This window comes from Pieris napi, chromosome 2 (genome assembly GCF_905475465.1).
Source record: "Pieris napi chromosome 2, ilPieNapi1.2, whole genome shotgun sequence".
In the NCBI taxonomy this organism is placed as follows: domain Eukaryota; kingdom Metazoa; phylum Arthropoda; class Insecta; order Lepidoptera; family Pieridae; genus Pieris; species Pieris napi.
Window position 1 is genome coordinate 7414528 of NC_062235.1, and position 21110 is coordinate 7435637.

Genomic DNA, 21110 nt, shown 5'->3' on the forward strand with positions numbered 1-21110 from the left:
ATACCTCAAAAAGGTTGTGGCGCCACATTATTTTATTTATTATATAGTATTTTAGTTTAGAACAGCCAGTGTTCACCATTGCTTTGTCTAGTGCCTTATTTACACTTGCTGGAACTAAAATGATGTCTAACAATGTAAACCAAAGTTAATATATGCTTTCATTAATTATAAATTGGTAGCTGTTTTAACATATTAGTATGTCGGCAGATTCTAATCTTTTGTTCCTAAACAAGATACTTGAACCATTCTTCTAACGAGTTGCCTTTGGGGCAAGTTATTGTATCCACCCCTCTTCTTCTATTCTATGTGTATCATATACGAAGGGGAGTCAAATATTCATGTTGTCATTAAAACTTCTGATACTTTGCTAGGACCAATTGAACTAAGGAAACAAGAATGATTTCTCGCATAATCTTTATTCCCAATCTTTGGACCCTATAATGCTTTAAAACTAATTATAACATAAATACAACATTGCCTTGAAATCACGGAAATAATTTAGCGATTTAACCTGCAATCTACGTCGTCTCTGTAAAACAAAGACTATATAATATATAATAATGTAACTCGTTTTACAAGAAGACGCATTAAAGCAACTACAAAGCAAATTCAAAGCTCAACTTTTAATATTTATCCTAATATTGGTATCCTAAAATAGACATATAATATTAATATCTAGATTTTCAATTACAAATGACAGAATGAAAAGGATTTTAATACAGTTTATATATAGAATTTGATTGTACTCAAAAAAGAAAATGAAAATTTGTCACAGAAATTTACTGAACTGATTTCAATTTGGAGACTGATCTACGTCAATATCGAAGGGATGTATGAATAAAAACTTCGATTGAGGATGAGCTCAAATTTATTTGAATTAACAATGACGTCTCCAATGCCACAATAGTCAATGAAGTAAGAAAAGAAAAATCAATGAACATCTATAAAAGTCATAATAATTATACAATTAAGCTAAATTTATCACTATTTTTACAATGTCATTATGTTTTTTTTTTCTTAAACCACAATAACACTTTACCTTTGCTCTATAAGCTTTAAATAATCCAAGTCACACAAATCTAACAATTAACCACTAATTTATATATTTGTATGGTATAATTTGCTGAATATACAAATAAATTTTCAGCAACGCTTACTCTTGTCACCGCAATAAACAAAAACCAGTTCATTAATACTGAATACGAAAGCGTTTAAAAATTATTTTAGTAATTAAGCCTTTAGCCTACATATAACAAGAAAAATTAAAACTACTTGCGATAATTAAGTTAAATTAATAAAAATTGCGCGACACTACTCGGGTACTATGCGTCAACGATTTCGAGAATATCTAATTCGCAATATGTCTCGGCGTGCGAAAACAACACTTAGAATGTATTTGATACTTCGAACGATTATTTTGTTTCTTTATGCTATTCATATGTATTTCTTATATTAGTTATTAGCTAACTTTTATTTTTATTAAGGGGCACAGAATTGATATGTTTCCGATGCACGGCGTTTGTGTGTTACCGCGTCACTTAACCTAACTTGCAAGGCGATGCTACACCCCAACTACCCTATCTCACGGCGCAATGTCACGCTCGCCTCTAGTCTGTATCGTAAACAATCATCAATTATTTATCGCGTATCCACCCGTTTGTTCTCAAACTAATTTGATCTTCGCTAAATAATTCTATTTCGTACAAGCTGAAATATCAAGGTGAAATTTAGCCAAGCGAGAATTCCGATAACGTAAAACTGTTAGCGTGACATATAGCCGATTGCATAATGAGAAGTAGACAAGGATACAGAATAAACGTCTCTATGAAACAGTTTTGTTTAACTCTAATTACATTAATATTACACGATGATATGTATCGAGTAGTCCCGCAATAGGTGACGTAGCCGTGTCCGCAGCCACTGGACGTCTCTTACGCTAGCTAGTGTGTTGGACGGAATCTTGGCGGCACTGGCGACCCCTAGCAGCCTCTGAACACAGGAATACTTGTCAAAAGACACGCGAAACTAAGAGGGTGAAATCAATTAAACGTAGAAGGAACATCGATTCATAGTTCTAGGGCACTCAACGCCTGAGCGCTGCCCACTTATACAAAGTCCAGAAACTACATTTATATGCACAAACTTCAATAACAGGAATTTCGTTGTATTTCACTTGCATAGAGGTCACCGCGCGCCGGAGTTATGGGAGATCTCTACTACACTATTACACAATCACTTACATACGAATTAGCATAATATATCGAATTAAATAAGTAAACATTGACTTAGTAGTTAGATGACAGTGATTTTGGGATTTTCGCGTAACACGATTATATCTTTTGCAAGACGTGGGCCTTTTAAATATTAGAGATGAATATGTCGATTTTTGAATAGAAATATGATGTTAAATTGGAATTCGATAAGATTTTAAGAATATAGAAGGCCCTGGTCTCCTGTAGATATTGGAATATTAGATATTCGATATTCCCGCAGTACGCGCCTACAAATAATGTTTGGTACGGTCAGAGGTTAGTATTTATATTATGTAAATCGTTTATCTTTGGTGTATACGCTACGATCGGTATGTTTCACATTTATCGATTACTATAAACAACGTATAAAATTTAGCTAAGTTTGTTTAAAAATTGACGATATTTCTATTAAATATTGACTAAGATATTTTTCATAAGAACTTACGGAATTGTACACTTGCGTGCACGCATCGGTGTGTCACGTCAATTATATCAAAACTTTCGAAACCTTATAATTAGCCTATGCAGGGATATTTTTTTTTTACTTTTTTCATATAATTTTTACATATTACAGCAGAATACGTTTCTAGGCAATTATAATTTATACATTTTTTGGTTTATTGCTATATCGCAACGCAATGTACTTTCTTGTAACCACATGGTAACTAAGTTCATTTTGCTTGCGATAGTTAACTAGCTAAAAATAAAAATATATTAATCTTCCATTTCAATTATATCTAACACTCAAAATTTTATTTCAATACATTGTTTAATAATTATGTATGAATAACTTTTTTATTATTAATGTAACTATGGTGATCTACAATAAATACCCTTACCTAATTTATATGGTATTGACCTAAAGGTTACACAGTAAATCTACTATTTGTTTTATAAGATTATAACCAAGAAGCTCGTCGAAGCATGCAAATAGAACAATCATTTCACTATTCAGCACGGCGAGTCGCCAGTTAATTATAACTAGTTTTAACATTACGGTTACATTTATTTAATCTTATAAGGCCAAGGCTAAATTCTCGCAACACTGAACTGATCTCGATACCACTGTCGTATATTACAGATAAACAAACTATAGAAAGATTGTTAACCAAATTTTGGAATAGATCAAGGCACAAGTACGTAAAAGTAGTTTCAGAGCTAGTGAAAATTAGAAAGGACGAACATAATATCAATTATGCTGCTATAAGATTGGGAATAAGAAAATTATCTTTTAATCCTTTTCACTAGTTCTAATACTATGAGTAGAAAGTTATACGGCGGTGGTGCCGGTTGTTGGGACTCGAGTGTTCAGTAATGTATTGCACTTTACAGTAAGCGACACCAGGGGGCGACACTATATTACCTTTATTGCATTATCCTTTAATAGATAGGATCGTAAGACCAACACTAAAGTGCCAGCGTTTTAACGAGTGTTCAAATATAAAAATCACTAAGAAAGCATTTGGTAAATATAATTTGAAATATTCGTGAAATTCATTTAAATACTAATATTAAAGAGACTAAACAAAAGTATTATTATATTACAACTTTTAAAAAAATCATTTAACTTGAAATATTTAGTTAACAAAACGTAATCTTTCTTTGAAGGGCACCTTTGGTTTTTAGCTTATTCGAATGAGATATATTCTAACGTATTAAATTTCTGATATTAACTGCGTTAACACTAGCATAGAATTGTTCCTATAAATTGCAAGAAATACAATCAATAAGCAGTTCTATACTAGTCCTTACCCAGTGAGTATTACAATAATTGTAATAAATGTTCTCAGTTGAATAAATCGGCCTTTATATAAAAAACGAATATACTATAAGTTAGTTGTAAATAAATCTAAATATTACATAAAAGATACTTTAACATATTACCAAAAATTATATATTAAAATATTTCATTGCAAACGGTAAACAATAAAGTGGAATGTTAAACTTATAATAAATTTACGCTAAATTTGGTATCAACATAATACACCACACCTCTAGACGTTGTTCCTACGAATAACATAAAATAAGAAGAGAGCTCTTACAATATGGTGACCTAACATTTTAAAGCCAAATATAACAACGAAAATTATCAAAACCAAGTATCGTTCACACTTTGACTTTAATATGTGTGGCCAGGTAAGCAATAAACTGGGTATAGGGTTGTGCGAGCTCCATCTTCCACTGCTGAAATTCTATTTTGGATATGGTTCGAAGGAAAAGTATCGCGCGTCCCTCAGTGCGCTGGTTGTCAAGTGCCGAGAGCCACGAACGAATTAATGTTGTTCGCTCTCTTCTCCCCCTTTGACTCCCTGCTGATAGAAAGAAGCATTAGTCAACGAAAGATTTAAACGCAAGTCATATCACTCGAAGCGGGTGGTTAACTATGTGCAAGGTGCAAGTGATTTTAGAACAAGACTCATTAAACTTTGGACCCAACATTAATTAATAGAGGTATAAAAACAAATGGAATCCGTAGTATCAAATCATGCTACACAGTTTCAGTAATTTATTAAAATATTCTCTAATAGATAGGAAACGGTGTAGTATTGTAATAGCAGTGCGCGTGCATACTTCATGTGCGAGTATCCAGCCGTTGTGTGCCAACTTATGCCTCGCGTATTCGAGATGGATAGGCGCCTCAGAGCTGAGGAGCAGAGCGCCTTGCAGACGAGTCATAGCCGCGGCCGCTTCGCTTGGGGTTACGAAGTCGACGAAGGCTACGGGGCCAGAACCACCTCCGCCGGTCAAGAGCCGCAATCGCGAGAAGCCCGCACAACTGTCATGATTACATATGCCCACACTCGTATCCCCTCTAGCCTCACGTGTATGTTGTACATTTATAATGTTTTTTAAATATAATATTTAGTTTAGGTCAGCGTTCTGACGTGGAAAGCGCGATTTTTGAAGCCTTTAATAAATACTGTGTAAATTATTGTTGAAATTGCAAAATAACTTGTACTAACCGAGGCAAAATAAAAGTAAACGCACGTTGCAATGTTGTTTTAAATTTGGAATAGTTTATTTTGTTTAAAAGGTGCATTGCGGTCAGTATAGTGATTTAATTGGTGCTGTCATTCGCTATGTGATATTGTGTACATAATGTCGATGTCATGCTTGAGGTGATACGGGTGCAGGCCTTACCTTACGCAAACTAAAATGTTTTATAGTTTGAGTCAGATAAATTGTTTATTATTAAATCCATATTGGACACATGGTGCAACATGCACTGTGAAACATTTATCTTTCATTCAATATCTTATATATTTTCTTACAATTCATTTATGTATCCATGCAGATTGTGTAAGGTAACCAACTGGATTAGGTTTAATTTGTATACAAAAGAAAGGTATAAAAATGTGCCTATATCAAAAATTTGTTTAACATAAAGATGTATATTTAAATGAATTCTTCATGTTCAAAGCAGTTTACACCCAGTTGGTTCCTTTTGAAAACAGAAGACCATCGAAACAGACGTACCTGCTGAAAATTTCTTTGAGTTCGTGTTCTGATACGAACTGGCCAAGATTGGCGACGAAAAGAGTAGAGCAGGGCGCGGGATGCGCTGGGTGCGGTGTGTGCCCGGGGTGCGCAGGCGGAGCGTGGGCGGCCCCTGGCGAACCCAGCGCGGGCGCCGGTAACACGCAGGCGCCTAACGTCAGCGGGGTCTGCCAGCGATCATAAAAATTATATAGGCTACTATAGCGTCTTATTAGAAACCAAGCTGAGCGTTCGAACAGCAACTATACACCAATGTACTAAGAGTACGCGTATAACGAAAATCCTTCCTTTTAATAAATATCCCCAATATATTTAGAAAATATATCTTTCTCTAATTCATAGTAAATGCGGTCTCAGTATCAACTATTTAGCCAAAATTTGGTCCTTGCGCTGGAAACTTATACAAAAAGATCGAAAATAGAAGATTGAACGATTGAACTATATCCTCAATAAATACTAAGACTTGGGAATTACCTAAGAATATAGGAAACAAATCATAGTTTTTTCTTTGATGAAATGCTACTATTTGTTATATAGTTTTGTACTTACGTGGTGTGGCCTATCGGCGGCAGCTAGTCAGAGATAAGAACGGACGGGTGCCATCTGCGGGTGGATGGCTGGATGCACCAGTCCATGAGACAAAGTCTGCAACTCCCCCCCGTAGGCTAACGGGTGATGCCACAGCTCAGCGCCCCCTCCGGGGAAGAACGGACTGGCTAAGTCTGTACACAGAGTTACAATTAAGCATACAACGATATACAACGGCAAAGGCTTTTACAACTTCATATACAATTACTCTCATTGGTTACTTTTTTATCAGCTGGCTTTCTTTGGAAAGTTAAGCATTATTGGAATTGGAAAACGTTAGTCTATCGGAATATGACTAATAAGTATAATAGATTGTTTCAATAACGTGCCTTGCTAATCAAAAAGAAAGCTAGTTGAACGTGACTTGTCAAAAAACGTTATGTGTTTAAATAGAATAGCAGTAAAGAACCCGACAGATCGACTGATAGGTAATAGCTTCGCGGAGTCAGGCTTTGCGTGGTACGTGTAAGCGATTACATATACTTGCCCAAAATTTGCGTTCGTTCGACACGCCATCATACACGGTTGTGTTGGATAAACTTAAGGATTTAAATCAGTATGTTTGTGCATGAATGTTAGGAACATGTGGTAGTGAAGGAGAAAGTTTCCGTTAATCCATTTTATAGGTTCAGTAAGCCAACTAAACTTATTTCGTAACTAATTGTTTCGTAATAAAAAAGCTACGTTAGAATTCGGCGTATAAGCTTTCAGGGTAACTTCGTAACTTCAGTTTCATTATTTTTATGTAATATTAGCTTTAGGGTTATTACTAATAATTCTCTTTGGCCTGTAATTTAACCACAATTAGCGAAATGGTCTAATGTAGTTCATTTATTTGTCTTTATTACTTTGTGTATTTGTAGATTTAGTGAAGTTTACATACACATTTTATAAAGCAATGTTGTATAAATTATAGTAGTAATGGTAACTTCTCTGACTCCTGAGAAACAGCAGTAAGCAACTATTAAACGTCAATCAAAAACAAAATAATATGTAGGAAAAAACTCCACAAAGGCCATCGTTTAGATTACTACGGAATTTTCGTCCGCGTTGGCTAATCGGTATAATCGAGCGAACGCGGGGCGGTGTGTGCAAAGGGCGGTACTTACGTCCAGTGAGCGGGTGCATCAATGCGGGGTGTGCTGCTGGCGCGGCTGTGGCTACGGCCGGCTTCGGTTTGCTGACCTTCGTGTTGCTTTTAGCGAACTCCAGCCGAATCGTTTGCGGCATGTCGGGGTCGAACCGGACACCCTGCTGTGAACAGCCGCGAGCGGTGCGGCGCTCCGATATAATGACGATGGTCATTGCCGCTCGTCCACAAGGGGACATAATCGCGTTATAGAACTTAACATTTCTGTACTCAATTGTCTATTATCAATAACCGGAATGATCTCGTTTTGTCTTGATAGGTTTTTGGAAGGTATTTAACGCCTGCGCCTGCAATTGTGCCACACTGTGCTCGGGATGTGACATCAAAACTTGTCAAACAGTGACATGCAGTACGTATTTACACCGTAATTAATAGACCACTTGGGACCGGGCTTTGTGGCTTACGTTGGGCTCACGTTGGCAATTCGACATGTGCATGGACTTAGCATAAACGATGCGGTTACTCGGAGACGGGAAAATGTTATTTCAAGTCTACAATGACAATATTAACTATGTGCGTTTTGGCTGTGTTGAGGCATGTGATGAGAAGAGGTTTAGTAACACCGTGCTCTCGTCTTAGTATTTACAAATATCACCTTGGTGTTGTATCTCGTACGTATGCAGAGATTTTGACGTGAATTTTTATGTGTCTCAAGCGAATTGCTTTTAGGCAATTTTATACTGTCATTTTATAATGTTAGTTTTTATCAAATCAGTTAAGATTAATTAAATAATTTTGAATAAAATTTTAAAAGTAATTTATAGTTTTATTTTAAGATATATTGCATTTAAATATATTTTGAACCAACCTGAAGATCTTGTTTAGCAGCTTCCGCTCCAGCTCTAGTGTGGAACGTGACGAATCCAACAGGCTGAAAAAATATCCCTAGTTATCAAAAAATCAAGTCCATTATGATTAGTATACATTATTATCATTTAACTTACCGATGCTGTTTTTCCATTTTTGCTGGTAACTTTTAACAGCGAACCCTCGTAACCCTGCAAGAATTAAGGAACATTAATCATTTTCAATTTCGAATATTAATCGAAATTCAGTTCATACAAAATACATTTAACGATCAAAAATGGTATCACTCCGTACCGTGTACCTTTATACACGCGATATTTGAACCCTCGTTTAACTTTAGGAAGAAATGGCCACGGTGCTATCCGTGCCAGCCGAGTCTAATCCCCCTTATCGATGAACTGAATCGATTCAATCCAAATATTACGTATCGGGGCATGACATATGATATTTACGATGCCGTAATCCCAACCGAGCCCTTTGCGTGACGAGAGACGCAACGCGATTCATAATATTTTCTCAATCGTGAAATATGTTTGATTTATGAACAGAATTCGATTTTCCAATACAGGCAAGATAACTTAAAACCAGATCACAGTGTATTGGTACCTTTGTGTTGTTTTTCGTTATAATACTTATAATACTACTATTAGTAATCCAAATCCTAGGATTAGATTAGGATTTGAAACGACGTTTGACTGGCAGGCAGACTAATAATAATGTATCTTCATCCTTAAACTGCGAAACTTATAGATGGGTAGTGATTTATTTAACTTCATCCTTTGAGGTGAAGTTGGCGTCAAAACTTACTTCATATGCCCGAAATAGTAGATAGAGTTCCCGAGGCTTTGCGTCCATGGGAAGTCCGCTCACGAACAAAGTCCGCACCTGCAACATACCATTTGTCTTTTACTACCTTTGTGGATTACTTAATTTTATTAATAGTATTAAATGTGTTTATATATATTATTTTATATTTCAGTTCAATTCATACTTTACTACATCTAGATGTATGTAATTATGAAAAATAATGCTTATAAAGGCACAAAGGCAAATAACCAATTTTGTTCTATTACAGCCTTAAAAATATGTCAGGCTTATGTAGGTCAAGAGAATTCACTTATTCTAACTAAAGTCAAAGCAGATGAAAATGGTTTAAAGTATCAATGGTACCAACCAATTCCGACAACTGTATTCAAAATGGCGGAGCCCAGCTTTTGTTTTAATATCAAAAGGAGCAGCGTAATGCAAGAGCGGCCCATTTAGTAGATTTTCTATTCTTTCTCTTAGTAAACGTTTCAACGCATTAATTCGGCGGGTCCATTTAATGAAATAAAACAGTGCTCGTAATGGCGACGCGATTTGGCGCGTGCGGGAAATGGAGATTAATTGCTGGTAACACCGGCCGCCGCTCGCCGCCATCTTGTTGTTCACCTTATTTATGTACCTCAATTTCAATTTTATTCCTTTCGATTTTCTTTCAACATCAAATTTTGTTAAATAATGCATATTATGGAAAATTTAATTTTATAAAGTACGGTGTTTGATAATGAAAACCATAACAACTAGAATGTAATGAATTTTGGCCATTTTAATATTGCTTTTATGAAATTTATTCTCTAATCTATCACAGAAGCGAATAGAAAATACTACTACTGCGTTATAAAAATGTATTTCAAGGGGCTTTTAAACATATTTTGTTGAGGTTATGGCACTCGATGTGAAGGGTGCCTCTCGTATATATTTTATAGCTTCCGTGTCCGGTCAGCACCAGAATGTGGGACCTTTATGTCGGCTATTTTCCACTTCGCTGAACGGGCATCCCCGTATCAAGGATACGTTTTATTTTTGCTTCGCCAATTTTAAATATAGACGCTTATTTTCTTTCCGATATTGTGATATTTAATAAATTTTATACTGATATTAAAATACATATGGTTGGAACACATAATATTCATCTCAGTATCTATATGTATTATTTATATTATTAAATTTATATAAAAATACAAAACTGTGTAAGAATAAGTCCCTTAGTCATAAATATACTAGAGGCTGTACGTAGCAATTGTATGTATGTAAAACATTTCTTAATTATTTGGTGTACAAGTTAACTATAAAATGTATGTAACAAGAAAGGAGTGTTATTAGTAAATATAAATTTAAAGTTACAGTAGCAATAACACTTCTCTCTACGCCGTAAGGTTTCGTAGGGTTTGCTACGCGCATACGCGAAGTGCTACGTAAAACACATCTACGTCAAACAATGTTATATATAAATCACGGAGAATGCACCGGTGGCCGGTCAGTTTGAAAATGCGCCCTCCACGTCGACCGTTTTACACTCGGTTGCGCTCGAATCCCCTCACTATTGAGTTATGTTTCATACTCGTTCAGAGAAAAGAGGAAAATTCGCAGAACCAACACTGGAGCTTTCTCTGTGAGAACTTATTATCATGTTGCACCATGTTTCAAGCTCATGAAATTTAACAATTTAACTGAATAATGTACGTACGTCTAACTTCGTCGGTCGTTAAAACATTTATTATATTGTTTAAATGATATTTTACGACACATTGACTACATGTTCTATACCTCATTATAAACTATACTTGAATTTCAGTTTCAGTTTCAAATTATTATTCAAAAACAACGTTCACCAGCGCACTATATAGTACTACTCTATTGTAAGATAGAAACTAGAATTTCTATTTATTAAGTATTACCGTGTATAGAATATATAACGCTATTACTTGAACTACTACTATAGCTAGAAAGTAGAGTATTAAATTATATTTACTTGATTTTACTTCCTGCTTATCTCAATTTCACGGTTAACTTAGTTTGAATGAAAGAACTCTTTATTTGATCCGCCTGGAGAATTGATAACATCTTAAGTTGACGTTAATAATAAGAAAAAGACGTTTTCGTTTCTATACGCTAAACCGTACAAACATTACGAAATGTGCCCAGTAAAAATATCATACATTACAAAAATAATTTGAAAATACCTGAAAATCCAATCAAAATATTACCAAAATTTGAAATTTTACATTGGATAGTTTGGATTTTATGAAAGGTAAACATTTTCTATTTTTACTATCTGACGACATTCAATAACGCTTTCAAAATAAATGTGAATAAATAAAAAAGGAATAAAGGTGTGTGCACACGATCGATCGACGTGCAGCGAGTGGAGCGGAATGGCTTGGGGCAGTGCACATCGAATTTGTCATACGTGTATACAGTCCTTTTTAAGTGCAAATGTTGTGCTTAACGGATGCGTTAATTGCACACTTAATTGATTATATAATGTATTTAAATGAAACGAATAAAAACTCCTGGAAAACATACATTTGAAATCTCTAATGTTTATGAATGAAGAAAAGTAATTACATTAATTAGTAACTTTTTTATTAAATTTGAATTAGTACTATGACTAGTAGGAAATAATTAACATACGGGTTTGACATAACACTACGAATCCACGAAGTTGATGGCGCGTAAACATTACCATATTAAAAACAATATTTTATGTTAACAACAAATAATTATGAAATAATGAAAAATCATTTTTTTTTCACTTTTCGACAAATTTTCGCATATCTCATTATCAAAATTGAGGTAATAAATCAGGCACGTGTAATAATATTTTTATGACGTAATTAATCATAACGATTATGTAACTTGAGGAGGGCAATTCTTTAATAACGTCAAAAGCAATTCGAATATCAGAAATAGGCAAAATATCGACAGAGGTATTTCCCTCTCTGAGATATCTCTTTGTCTTTCGCACTTTTATTTATTATTTATTGAATAAGAATGTTACATATTGTTAGCTTTAATATGTTAGCTGTCCAAGTATAGCAATAGGCATAATTAATTATAATGTTACATATCTCTTAACTATACCTATATATATGATATTAAATTATCGTGTTTCATGTGCACTTTTTATTTTTCATGTATAATTTTTTAGTTTAGTTCGTTTTTTGTTCCTGTTTAGTTTTGTCTTAATAACTATATTATTATATGTTATATGTATTTTTGCACTTCATGTCTACTTTATCTAATTTAATACAATTTTTGTCTAACAGTGTAAGTGATCCCTGCCCTCTTTTTCATTTAGTTATGTTTAATTATATATTGTAATGCAACGAAGTGTTAATAAATAAAAATAAATATATCTATACGATTGTACTAACAGAATAATTGTATACACGTTTCAAATACAATAGAATAAAACGTAGAGCGATAAAGAATAAATCCCTATAAAGACATGAATTTCCAACAAGAAAGTTGCAACGTAGAACAATCATTGGGAGCTGTCGATCGCGATCGGCTCCGATAGAGATATTTCTAATTTTTCGCTCGACCTGCGCTCCAATACTCGTAGCTCCTAAAAATAGACAAAGCCGAGTGCAAACAGATTGGAAAAGAAACGAGGGTTAAATTTGTCCGAAGAGCTACCGCAGCGTTCGTGCTAATTGAAAGCACTGGTGCTTATAGAAAGTAGCTGATCATTAATCAAAGTCGATTGCTCTACTTTTCTTTGCATTCATACTTTTAACTGCTCAATTAAGTCTTCAGACTGTAGACGAGGTTTGAGCCAATAGCAAGTGCTTTGAACACAGTCAAACTCATTGCGTTTATTTAACAGAAAAATCAACTGTTTTGACCTAACGTTAAAAATTTGTTTTTTATACTTACATCAACGTTCAAAAATTCCTCTCAAGGTTCTTGCCCAGTAATCATTTACCATATTACATTATCAAAACTTAATACATACTATTTTAAAACCTCTTATTATCTAACAAATATTTGAATCTGTGAAACGCCTTTAATTGACAGGTTAAAAGATTTTATTGTCAGAGCTTGGTTAATTACAGACATTACTTAAGGATGTCGTTTGGGACTACGCGTCCTATACATTTAAAATCTTGAACGCAGAGGGGAAAGAGTTCTAACAGGGCAATAACGTCGCCCACCTGCTCCCGAGATAGGGATCATAATGTTAATTTAATTAAAGGACTAATCTAAATTGCAGAAACCCGACACTCCGACGGTCATTAAAAGGATATTTCGACGCCAGTTCAGGGAAACTCGCTGACAATAAATATCTCCAAAAACAAGTTGGAGGGGTAAAAAGTAGGAAGAAGTCACATTGTTGGAATTAGTGGTACGTGCTCTGTGTTTTGGTTCAATTTGTTGCCAATAAAATTGTGACTCGTGATCGTTCAGTTTCGCGCTTGTAGACATAGTTAAGTTTTTAAGGATTTTTGATGCAAAATTTTTTTTACTACCTTTAAGTATGTTTGATTCTTAATTCTGAATTCACCACCAATATACGTACTATCTGGTACTTGAACGTGCATACTCGTATATATGTTTTTATTCAATTACTTTGAGTTTATCAATTTTGTTGGAAGTTAAGCTTATTGAGTTACGTTAAAGCTTTCTGTTGTTCAACATTATAGCCAAAAGTAACATTAAAAGCGCACGACCAATTTATTTTCTATTAAGAGGGGTTCCGGAATTTCTTATGCGAAGGAAAAAGTTTGGAAGATAACAAGTCCTTGCATCTTTATCACAGCGAAACACCGCATGAGCTTCTCAACTTCAAACTTGGAAAATCCGGGAAAAACAATTAATCTTCTACTTGTTTCGTTTTTCGGATCTTAATACAAAATTTTCATACTTTTCTTTTTTGTTATAATAAGTTACTCACTAGCTGGAATATTAAGTAGGACTTTTAAAAACACATTTTCTATAGGTAATAAATTAGTACTTTTTACAATATTAAGCTTAGATATTCACCTCATGATCTGCAGTTGAACATAATAACTATCAATATATTAAATTTAAGGTGTAGTGACTTTATAATTAACTATCAATGATAAACCAAGAATGTACACAGCATTCCTCTATAACTTGTATGAAGCTTAGTAAAGCTTTGTACCATCTAGTATATTTGCCGATCGGCATTCCATTATCAATACGAGACGGGTAGATTACGGAAGCTGATCCACCCAAATTATGTTCAATGGATAATTAATCGTTCTTGTTCTCTTCAATAACAATGGAAGCTATTATCAGTACGAGATATTGATACCTACTGATTACGAGGAATATTCTCTTACATAATGAGTTTAATTAATATATAAAATTTTCGGTAAAACTATTATTGAGACATGATATATGATGTTAATGTACTGGCAGTACAAAATTTAAATTTTATAATAAGAATACAGGCTCTCTTGTCCATGAAGGCTCTATTGACTGGTACGCGAGCGTGCACAATGTTTGTGCAGACAAAATTTCAACACTCATAATACGATACAACCGGAGTATTACGACAACAAGCGCAGGATCAACAGCATAGCGTAAGCACGCTTTTTTTCTTCAGAAAAACCGCTATTTAATAATTTTAGCCATACCAATTTAAATTTACAACTAGGAACAATGCACATTAATTAAATTTATATTTCTAATTGAGATCACGAATGAAATTTCCAGATTCTCAAGGCCAAGGGTCTAGTGTCTATCACACAAGTTTAGAGTTTAGTTTAGTTTAAGTTTTTTTTTATCTAACATTATTTTAGTAACTTAACTATATAGATATAAATTTCAGTTTATTTTTTACAATAAATTGAGCCACTTTAACACAATTTAAACTGCTTTTTGCTTAGTTTTCGCACGTTGAGAAAAGCTTTTACTTAAATTGCAACACAAGTAAAGAAGAGCTCGAGAAAACTATTGGGCGATAAACATTGGGGTAGCGACGAAGCAGATTTGTCTCATCTTATTTGAAATTCAAATGTAGCTGCAGGTGAGTAGGATTGGACCAACTTCCTCTACGGTTTAGATTCGCCAACCTCAATTCAATTCACTGGCACTGTACACGACACCACAGCTTTATTAAATATTATTTTATATATTCTCAACAATATTTGGACTCGTGTCAAATATGGGGTTGAAAACTGTCAGTTAAGATTATTAGACTTTGCGTCTTTGACGTTCTTTAAACATGCGTTGCAATTAAATGTGCGACTCTCAAAAGAACCTTTAGGAGCTTATATTTACAATTTTACGTATTTTACGTTAATTTCACTCACAGAAGGCTGATTCTTTATATATAAAATAACAATTTAATAGTAATTATAATAATAGTTTATTAATATTATAGTCTAAAAGGAAATTGACGTATATAAACTGGTATTTTGTCAACTCACACGAGAAATTTTATTGTTATGGCGTGCCGGTAGAGGAATTACAATTTGACACTATTGAACTATATATTTGATATCGATACTTAAATAACTACGAAATCGTAACAGGAAATGTGCCGAAAAAGAAACACAGCTACTGATTCAAGTCAATGAATTCTCTGAGGAAACCACTAAACCGATAAAATGGTTAAACGCTGAACGAAGAAAACAATTGAAAGTAAGCAAATATCAAGGCATCGGGTTTGTTTGTGGAAATCAATAGTGTCGTACGGGCGAGTGCACTTTGTTGTCGTTAAAATGTTTCTTTTTAAGCGTTCTTTTCATGTTAAACTTGTTGTTTAGGTAAATTTATTCATGTTAATAAGTGTTATTATTCATGTATAGGATAGATTATGAACAAAGTGTTTTTTAAACTGTGTTATTTTTGATAGTGTTAAATAAATATAGGTTTGGCAAAAGTCAGTTTTAAAATTTTTTAGTAGTTTCAGGATACGACAGTTTTATGTTGGATATTAGATAGGTCATTACTTGGGCTTTAACATAAATTTTTCAAACAAACGTAAAACTATCTGTGGTTACGACTTAGGAGTATGTTGGTATATAAATAATTGGCAGAGAATGAAGGAAAATAGCCATAAATAACGTCCCCACGGGGACGATTAAATTCTTTAGTCCCGAGTAAGAGTGGAAAGGGAATTCCTCACTAGACGTCTACGTTTGCGGCTATTTTTCACTAAGACATAAGTACCATCTATACGAAAATGCAGTATAATTGAACTTTCGCATGTAATCAGCTAATAGCTATTTAGACATACTTTATTGAAGTTATACTTCTTTTAGCGCGTTAGGGAAAAGTTATGAGAGTAAATTTTTACGATGCGCGCGCACACCGTCACAAAAAACCGACACCCTGAAGTTAGCTATAGACAACATTTTAGTTTTTTAGTGTTAGTGTCGTTTTTTTTACAAGCGTAGAATAAGGCGAAAGATAAAAATTTTGAAAAGATTTTTATCTTGTTACACCAAAAAAGTATAACTTCTCACGCGTGTACATAAGTACACACACGTTTTATTTTATTGGATCAGTTACTGTAGTCAAACTAATTTCCATTTAAGCTTTAGGATACTAAACTAAACCTAAAAATAGTTAAATAATAATAATTTTGCCAAATCCTTAAAGCAATAATAACTTAATAAATCTAAGCAATTAAAATTCGTCACAATTTTATTATGGAATAAAATCAATCCTAACAGGCGGAAAATCGAAGATGAAATCATCTAATCGTGGTAAATCTCGAATTCCGAGAACGAGAAGCGACGGGCCCGTTCCGAACAAGTCCCTGATTTAAATTGCAGATGGCTCACGACCGCCGCGATATGCTAATCATAGCCAAGCCAAGGATTATCCCTGTTTACACTCAACAAACTCACTTAATTTTCTGCTGACAGGCGGCCTAAATAATCACTTACGTCTACATATTTATTGACTGTCATGGCACTCGTAAAGAACTTTCATATGATATCTTGGCAATAGCATGACCTGCCCTGCGATTCTGTAACTCACATTTCGAACTCACACAGCGGTTTTCGCAGAGCGTCCGCCAATGCGAAAACCGCTGTGTGAGTTCGAATCGCAGGGCTGGACTCGTGATAGCAAAGACCAAATTGCCCGGGTGACTGTTAATCACAAAGTTTTGGAATCATTATTAAATTTTTTTCGATTCATAATATAGTGGTAGTTTCCGAAGTTATCTCTGCTATTCGTTTTTTTACTTGGCAATATTTAAACCCTCTCCGTGCAACATAAGCAACGTAAAGATCTGACATCCTGTGTCTTTGTCAGACATCCAAGACTGGTGAAATTATGAGTCGTGGTATAAAGTTGGTGGAATAGAGAGTTTTTTTTTTAGATGACGTAAACGGGCAGGAGGCTCACCCGACGTTAAGTGATACCGCCGCCCATGGACACTCTCAACGCCAGAGGGCTCGCGAGTGCGATGCCGGCCTTTTAAGAATATGTACGCTCTTTTATTGACGGACCCTAAGTCGAATTGGTTCTGAAATACTTCAGCGGGCAGCTAGCATAGTTATATTTCAGTTATCATGTATTTGTACTATAATATAATCTAATCACCCAAAAAGCATTAATATTAATTTAAGAAGAGTATATTAAAAATATCAAATTTAAAGATCGAATCCATTACAATTAACCTTAATTGAATTATCTAATCTCAAATATTTAGACAACGTGACAATCCCAAATGAATTCCTTAGAAACTTTACGGCACCTTTAAAATGTCGTCCCTACTTAGGACTCGCCTTGAAGGCAAAATTAACTTAAAGACTTTCCCTTCTTTAATAATTTCATCTTCGTAGTATATTTTCCAATTTAGCTTATTACACGCGTAACCTTTGAATAATAAAATGAATAAAAAATTTCATTAAAAACAGTTATTGGTAAACAGTTATTTAAAAATTAATACTGAGGCACAAGAAAAAGGAGGTATATATTTAAGAGAACAAATATTTCACCGAAGAACGCGGCGGAAGGACCCGAAAACGCCGTAAAGTCGACTAGAGCTGGCACTAATGCCAATTTATGTCGATGGACCCCACGGACGGCCCAATATCGATTCTATAACAGCTTATTTCATAAAGTGCCATCCAATTTTTTAAAACTGTTCCTATAAAGTAATATTAGACGGTAAAAGATATTCAAAGGAAAGCAGGATAAATACAGCTTTGAGAAATATCTCTAGATGTTTTAATAGATTTAAAAGTTTAATATTGCCTCTATACTATAATTTAAATTAATCTTTAATATGCAAATTAGTTCTTGCCCTGACATTTTTTAATTTCCCAAAGTTTCGTAAGCATAAAACGTTCGGGTCGCCTTGTCGTTTACGTAAGTTGTTTATTGAGTTTCGAAGGGAAATCTTAATAATTTACATGAGAAAAGCGGGACAGGCGTTCCTTGGGTCGGGCTGCCTTCTAACAAGGAGTAGGAATGTTTGAGGTATCTTCCGCAAGCATGTGGAATACGGATGGAACATTTAAATTGAAATCGCGAACACTCTCAACTTATATTGGATTACACCAAAAATTCACGTTACAATTTGATTAAATACAAACGTGAGGAAGTCAAAATGCGTTCTATAACTAATACTAGCTGTGTACAAACAGTGTTGCACTGTGTTTACTATAGGATATAAATTTTATAATAAAATTAGTTTCTGTATGATTAAGGAGCGTGCTACGAATCTGCTACGAACTTTACGCCAACAAAACGATCTTTGGGCTAATTATATTATAGATATTATAATGTAGTTTTCTGTTGCTTTTATGTGGCACTATTTTAAGATAAATGTGTGGCGAAGCTTGCGTCGCGTCGGTCGACGAAGTTCGCGATGTGTGGCTTGCCGCACGAGTGGTAATTAACACCGCCTGGCCTAGGGTTGCCACACTAATTATTAGTTTTGATATTCATTTAATGTTATTTACAAACTCATTTGTATTCGCCATAAACTAGGGGTACGTAGAAATCATATAAACGCTTTTTTATAGCGAATATCGAACATATTCTTTTTAATTACTAATTACGGGTTACGATTTTTAAAGTGTCAACCCTAACTCTTCAGTGTTGTGCCCAACCCTGCTACACTCAGTGAGGCACAGCGATTGAATTAAACTTCAGCCCGTTGTTGTGGTTCTGATCCTGGCTTGGTTTTGTCGCCGTTTTGTGCAGCTGCGATTAAACTACCAATACTTGTTCGACGTTTATTGGTTTCTCCTAACTTTTTGTTGGATTTGTAAATGTAATTACAAAACACGAAAGGTGTTTGTTTGTATAAAGCCAACAGAGTAGCACTTTGATGAAAAAATATCCTTTCATATGCAATTTTTCACACGCACTAAAAGGCATATAAAAAATGCCGGTTAAGTAGTGCATAAAGCATACAAAGCATACATTACATCGTGAAAGGGTTCCGCATTAACATAGCTAACGAGGTGACAGCGAAACAAGAAAACAGAGTTAAAAAGACACAGTTCTCTTTATAGCAGTGATGCTGGGCGCGCTCAATGTCAACAGTTATAAGTTTTTCTCCAGGTACAATGAGCCGCCGAAACAAGGAGTGTAGAGCACTGGGTAGAGGGTGAGGGGTGGGGGGTTGTGGGGGTGTTACACTCGACGCTGGAGCACAATTAGCGAGCGCGACTCAACACGGCTTGAGTTTTAACAACATACCTTGGAACACTCGGCATCATTCACATGAGATGGGCTACGGTACTACTTATGCATGTATTACTGTTGGTTATTTTGTATTTACTTGATTAGTTTAATCTTAGCGGTAGCGGCGTATTATGGTAAGATTACAGTGTCTTATATGTTTAATTTAAAAGTAATTTGTAATGGATATAAATCTTAAGGAAAACGGTGGCGCGTTTCATTTCATCGCGCTTATGATTTAAATGTTATTGGGGAAGCTAATGTCCAAATTATACTGCGAATTAATATAATTAACTACTAATGTGTGTGTAAATTTATATTTTTAACAGCACACTATACAGCCAATATTTCGTTATGTATAATAGACGTTCCTATACTATACGTTGCCTAATTCATACTAAAAGCGTACCTAGTAATTTTAAATTATAAAAATACAAAATTAACTTAATAACGGAAAAATAACATTTACCTCAGAATACTAATCTTGTATACAAATGAAGGGGAAGCGTTAAAATTTCCTGCTTGTAGTCATTTCTAGGGCATCTTTATCTGGGGGAGAATTTCTTATTGAAGCTTTGTGAATTGTGAGCAATTTAATGTCTCGGCCCGGAGTGGTTTTATGAATTATGTATAATTGTTACTAATTCAATTTACGACGCAATTTCAAAAATAACGTAAAGTTTTATAAATACTTCACAAAATTACATTTAATAAGTATTCTAGATCTATAACCATTGATCTTTTACTAATCACATCGCAATGACTATTGGCATTATCTTGAAAATTATAGTAGCAATGAACATAAAACTATAAAAATAAACACAAACATTGCCACAGTAGTTTATAAAGCATTATGAAATGTGTGTATAGCCATACAGGCTTATGCGACTGCAGAACATTCATACATAATAAGCAAAACCCTTTATAAGGAAACTCTTTCTAACTTTAATATAAACCGTGGAGGCAATACGTGCAGCTTTGAAATACTGTTTATATTTTAAAATTGTACAAGTGATAAAAATATGGGGTTGTATTATTCCTCCTTTATGTTTGTATTATTGCTAGAAAATGGCGTGTTTTTCAAATATGTTCACGTATATTTTTAATACTATGGACTATTTTCGAGATTTACCTTATTGTGTTTTTAATAAAAGGCTTAAACAAAAGTGGAGAAAAGAGGAATTGTATAGCTAAATTATAAGTATTCATAGGTGTGGGACATATGTGAAAGCGTGTTCGCATACCTATTACATGTTTATACAGATTTCACAGATACTGGATACTGTGAAATCTGTATAGTAAAACTATCAATTTTACAATTTCCGTAAAATAAGTCAGTTTTTTTAATATTATAATATAATACT

General features: G+C 34.3%; 1 protein-coding gene across 1 annotated transcript in view; it reads right to left on the reverse strand.

The window, feature by feature from the left end:
* Positions 1-397: 397 nt before the first annotated feature.
* The window catches only part of LOC125057661 (protein couch potato), a 131454-nt gene continuing 110741 nt past the window's right edge, over positions 398-21110 (reverse strand). Inside the window, 8 exon segments of the mRNA XM_047661445.1 lie at positions 398-4561; positions 4824-5028; positions 5730-5917; positions 6300-6472; positions 7448-7592; positions 8297-8359; positions 8433-8486; positions 9103-9180. Coding sequence (XP_047517401.1) covers positions 4526-4561; positions 4824-5028; positions 5730-5917; positions 6300-6472; positions 7448-7592; positions 8297-8359; positions 8433-8486; positions 9103-9180 — 942 coding nt within the window. The 3' untranslated portion in view covers positions 398-4525.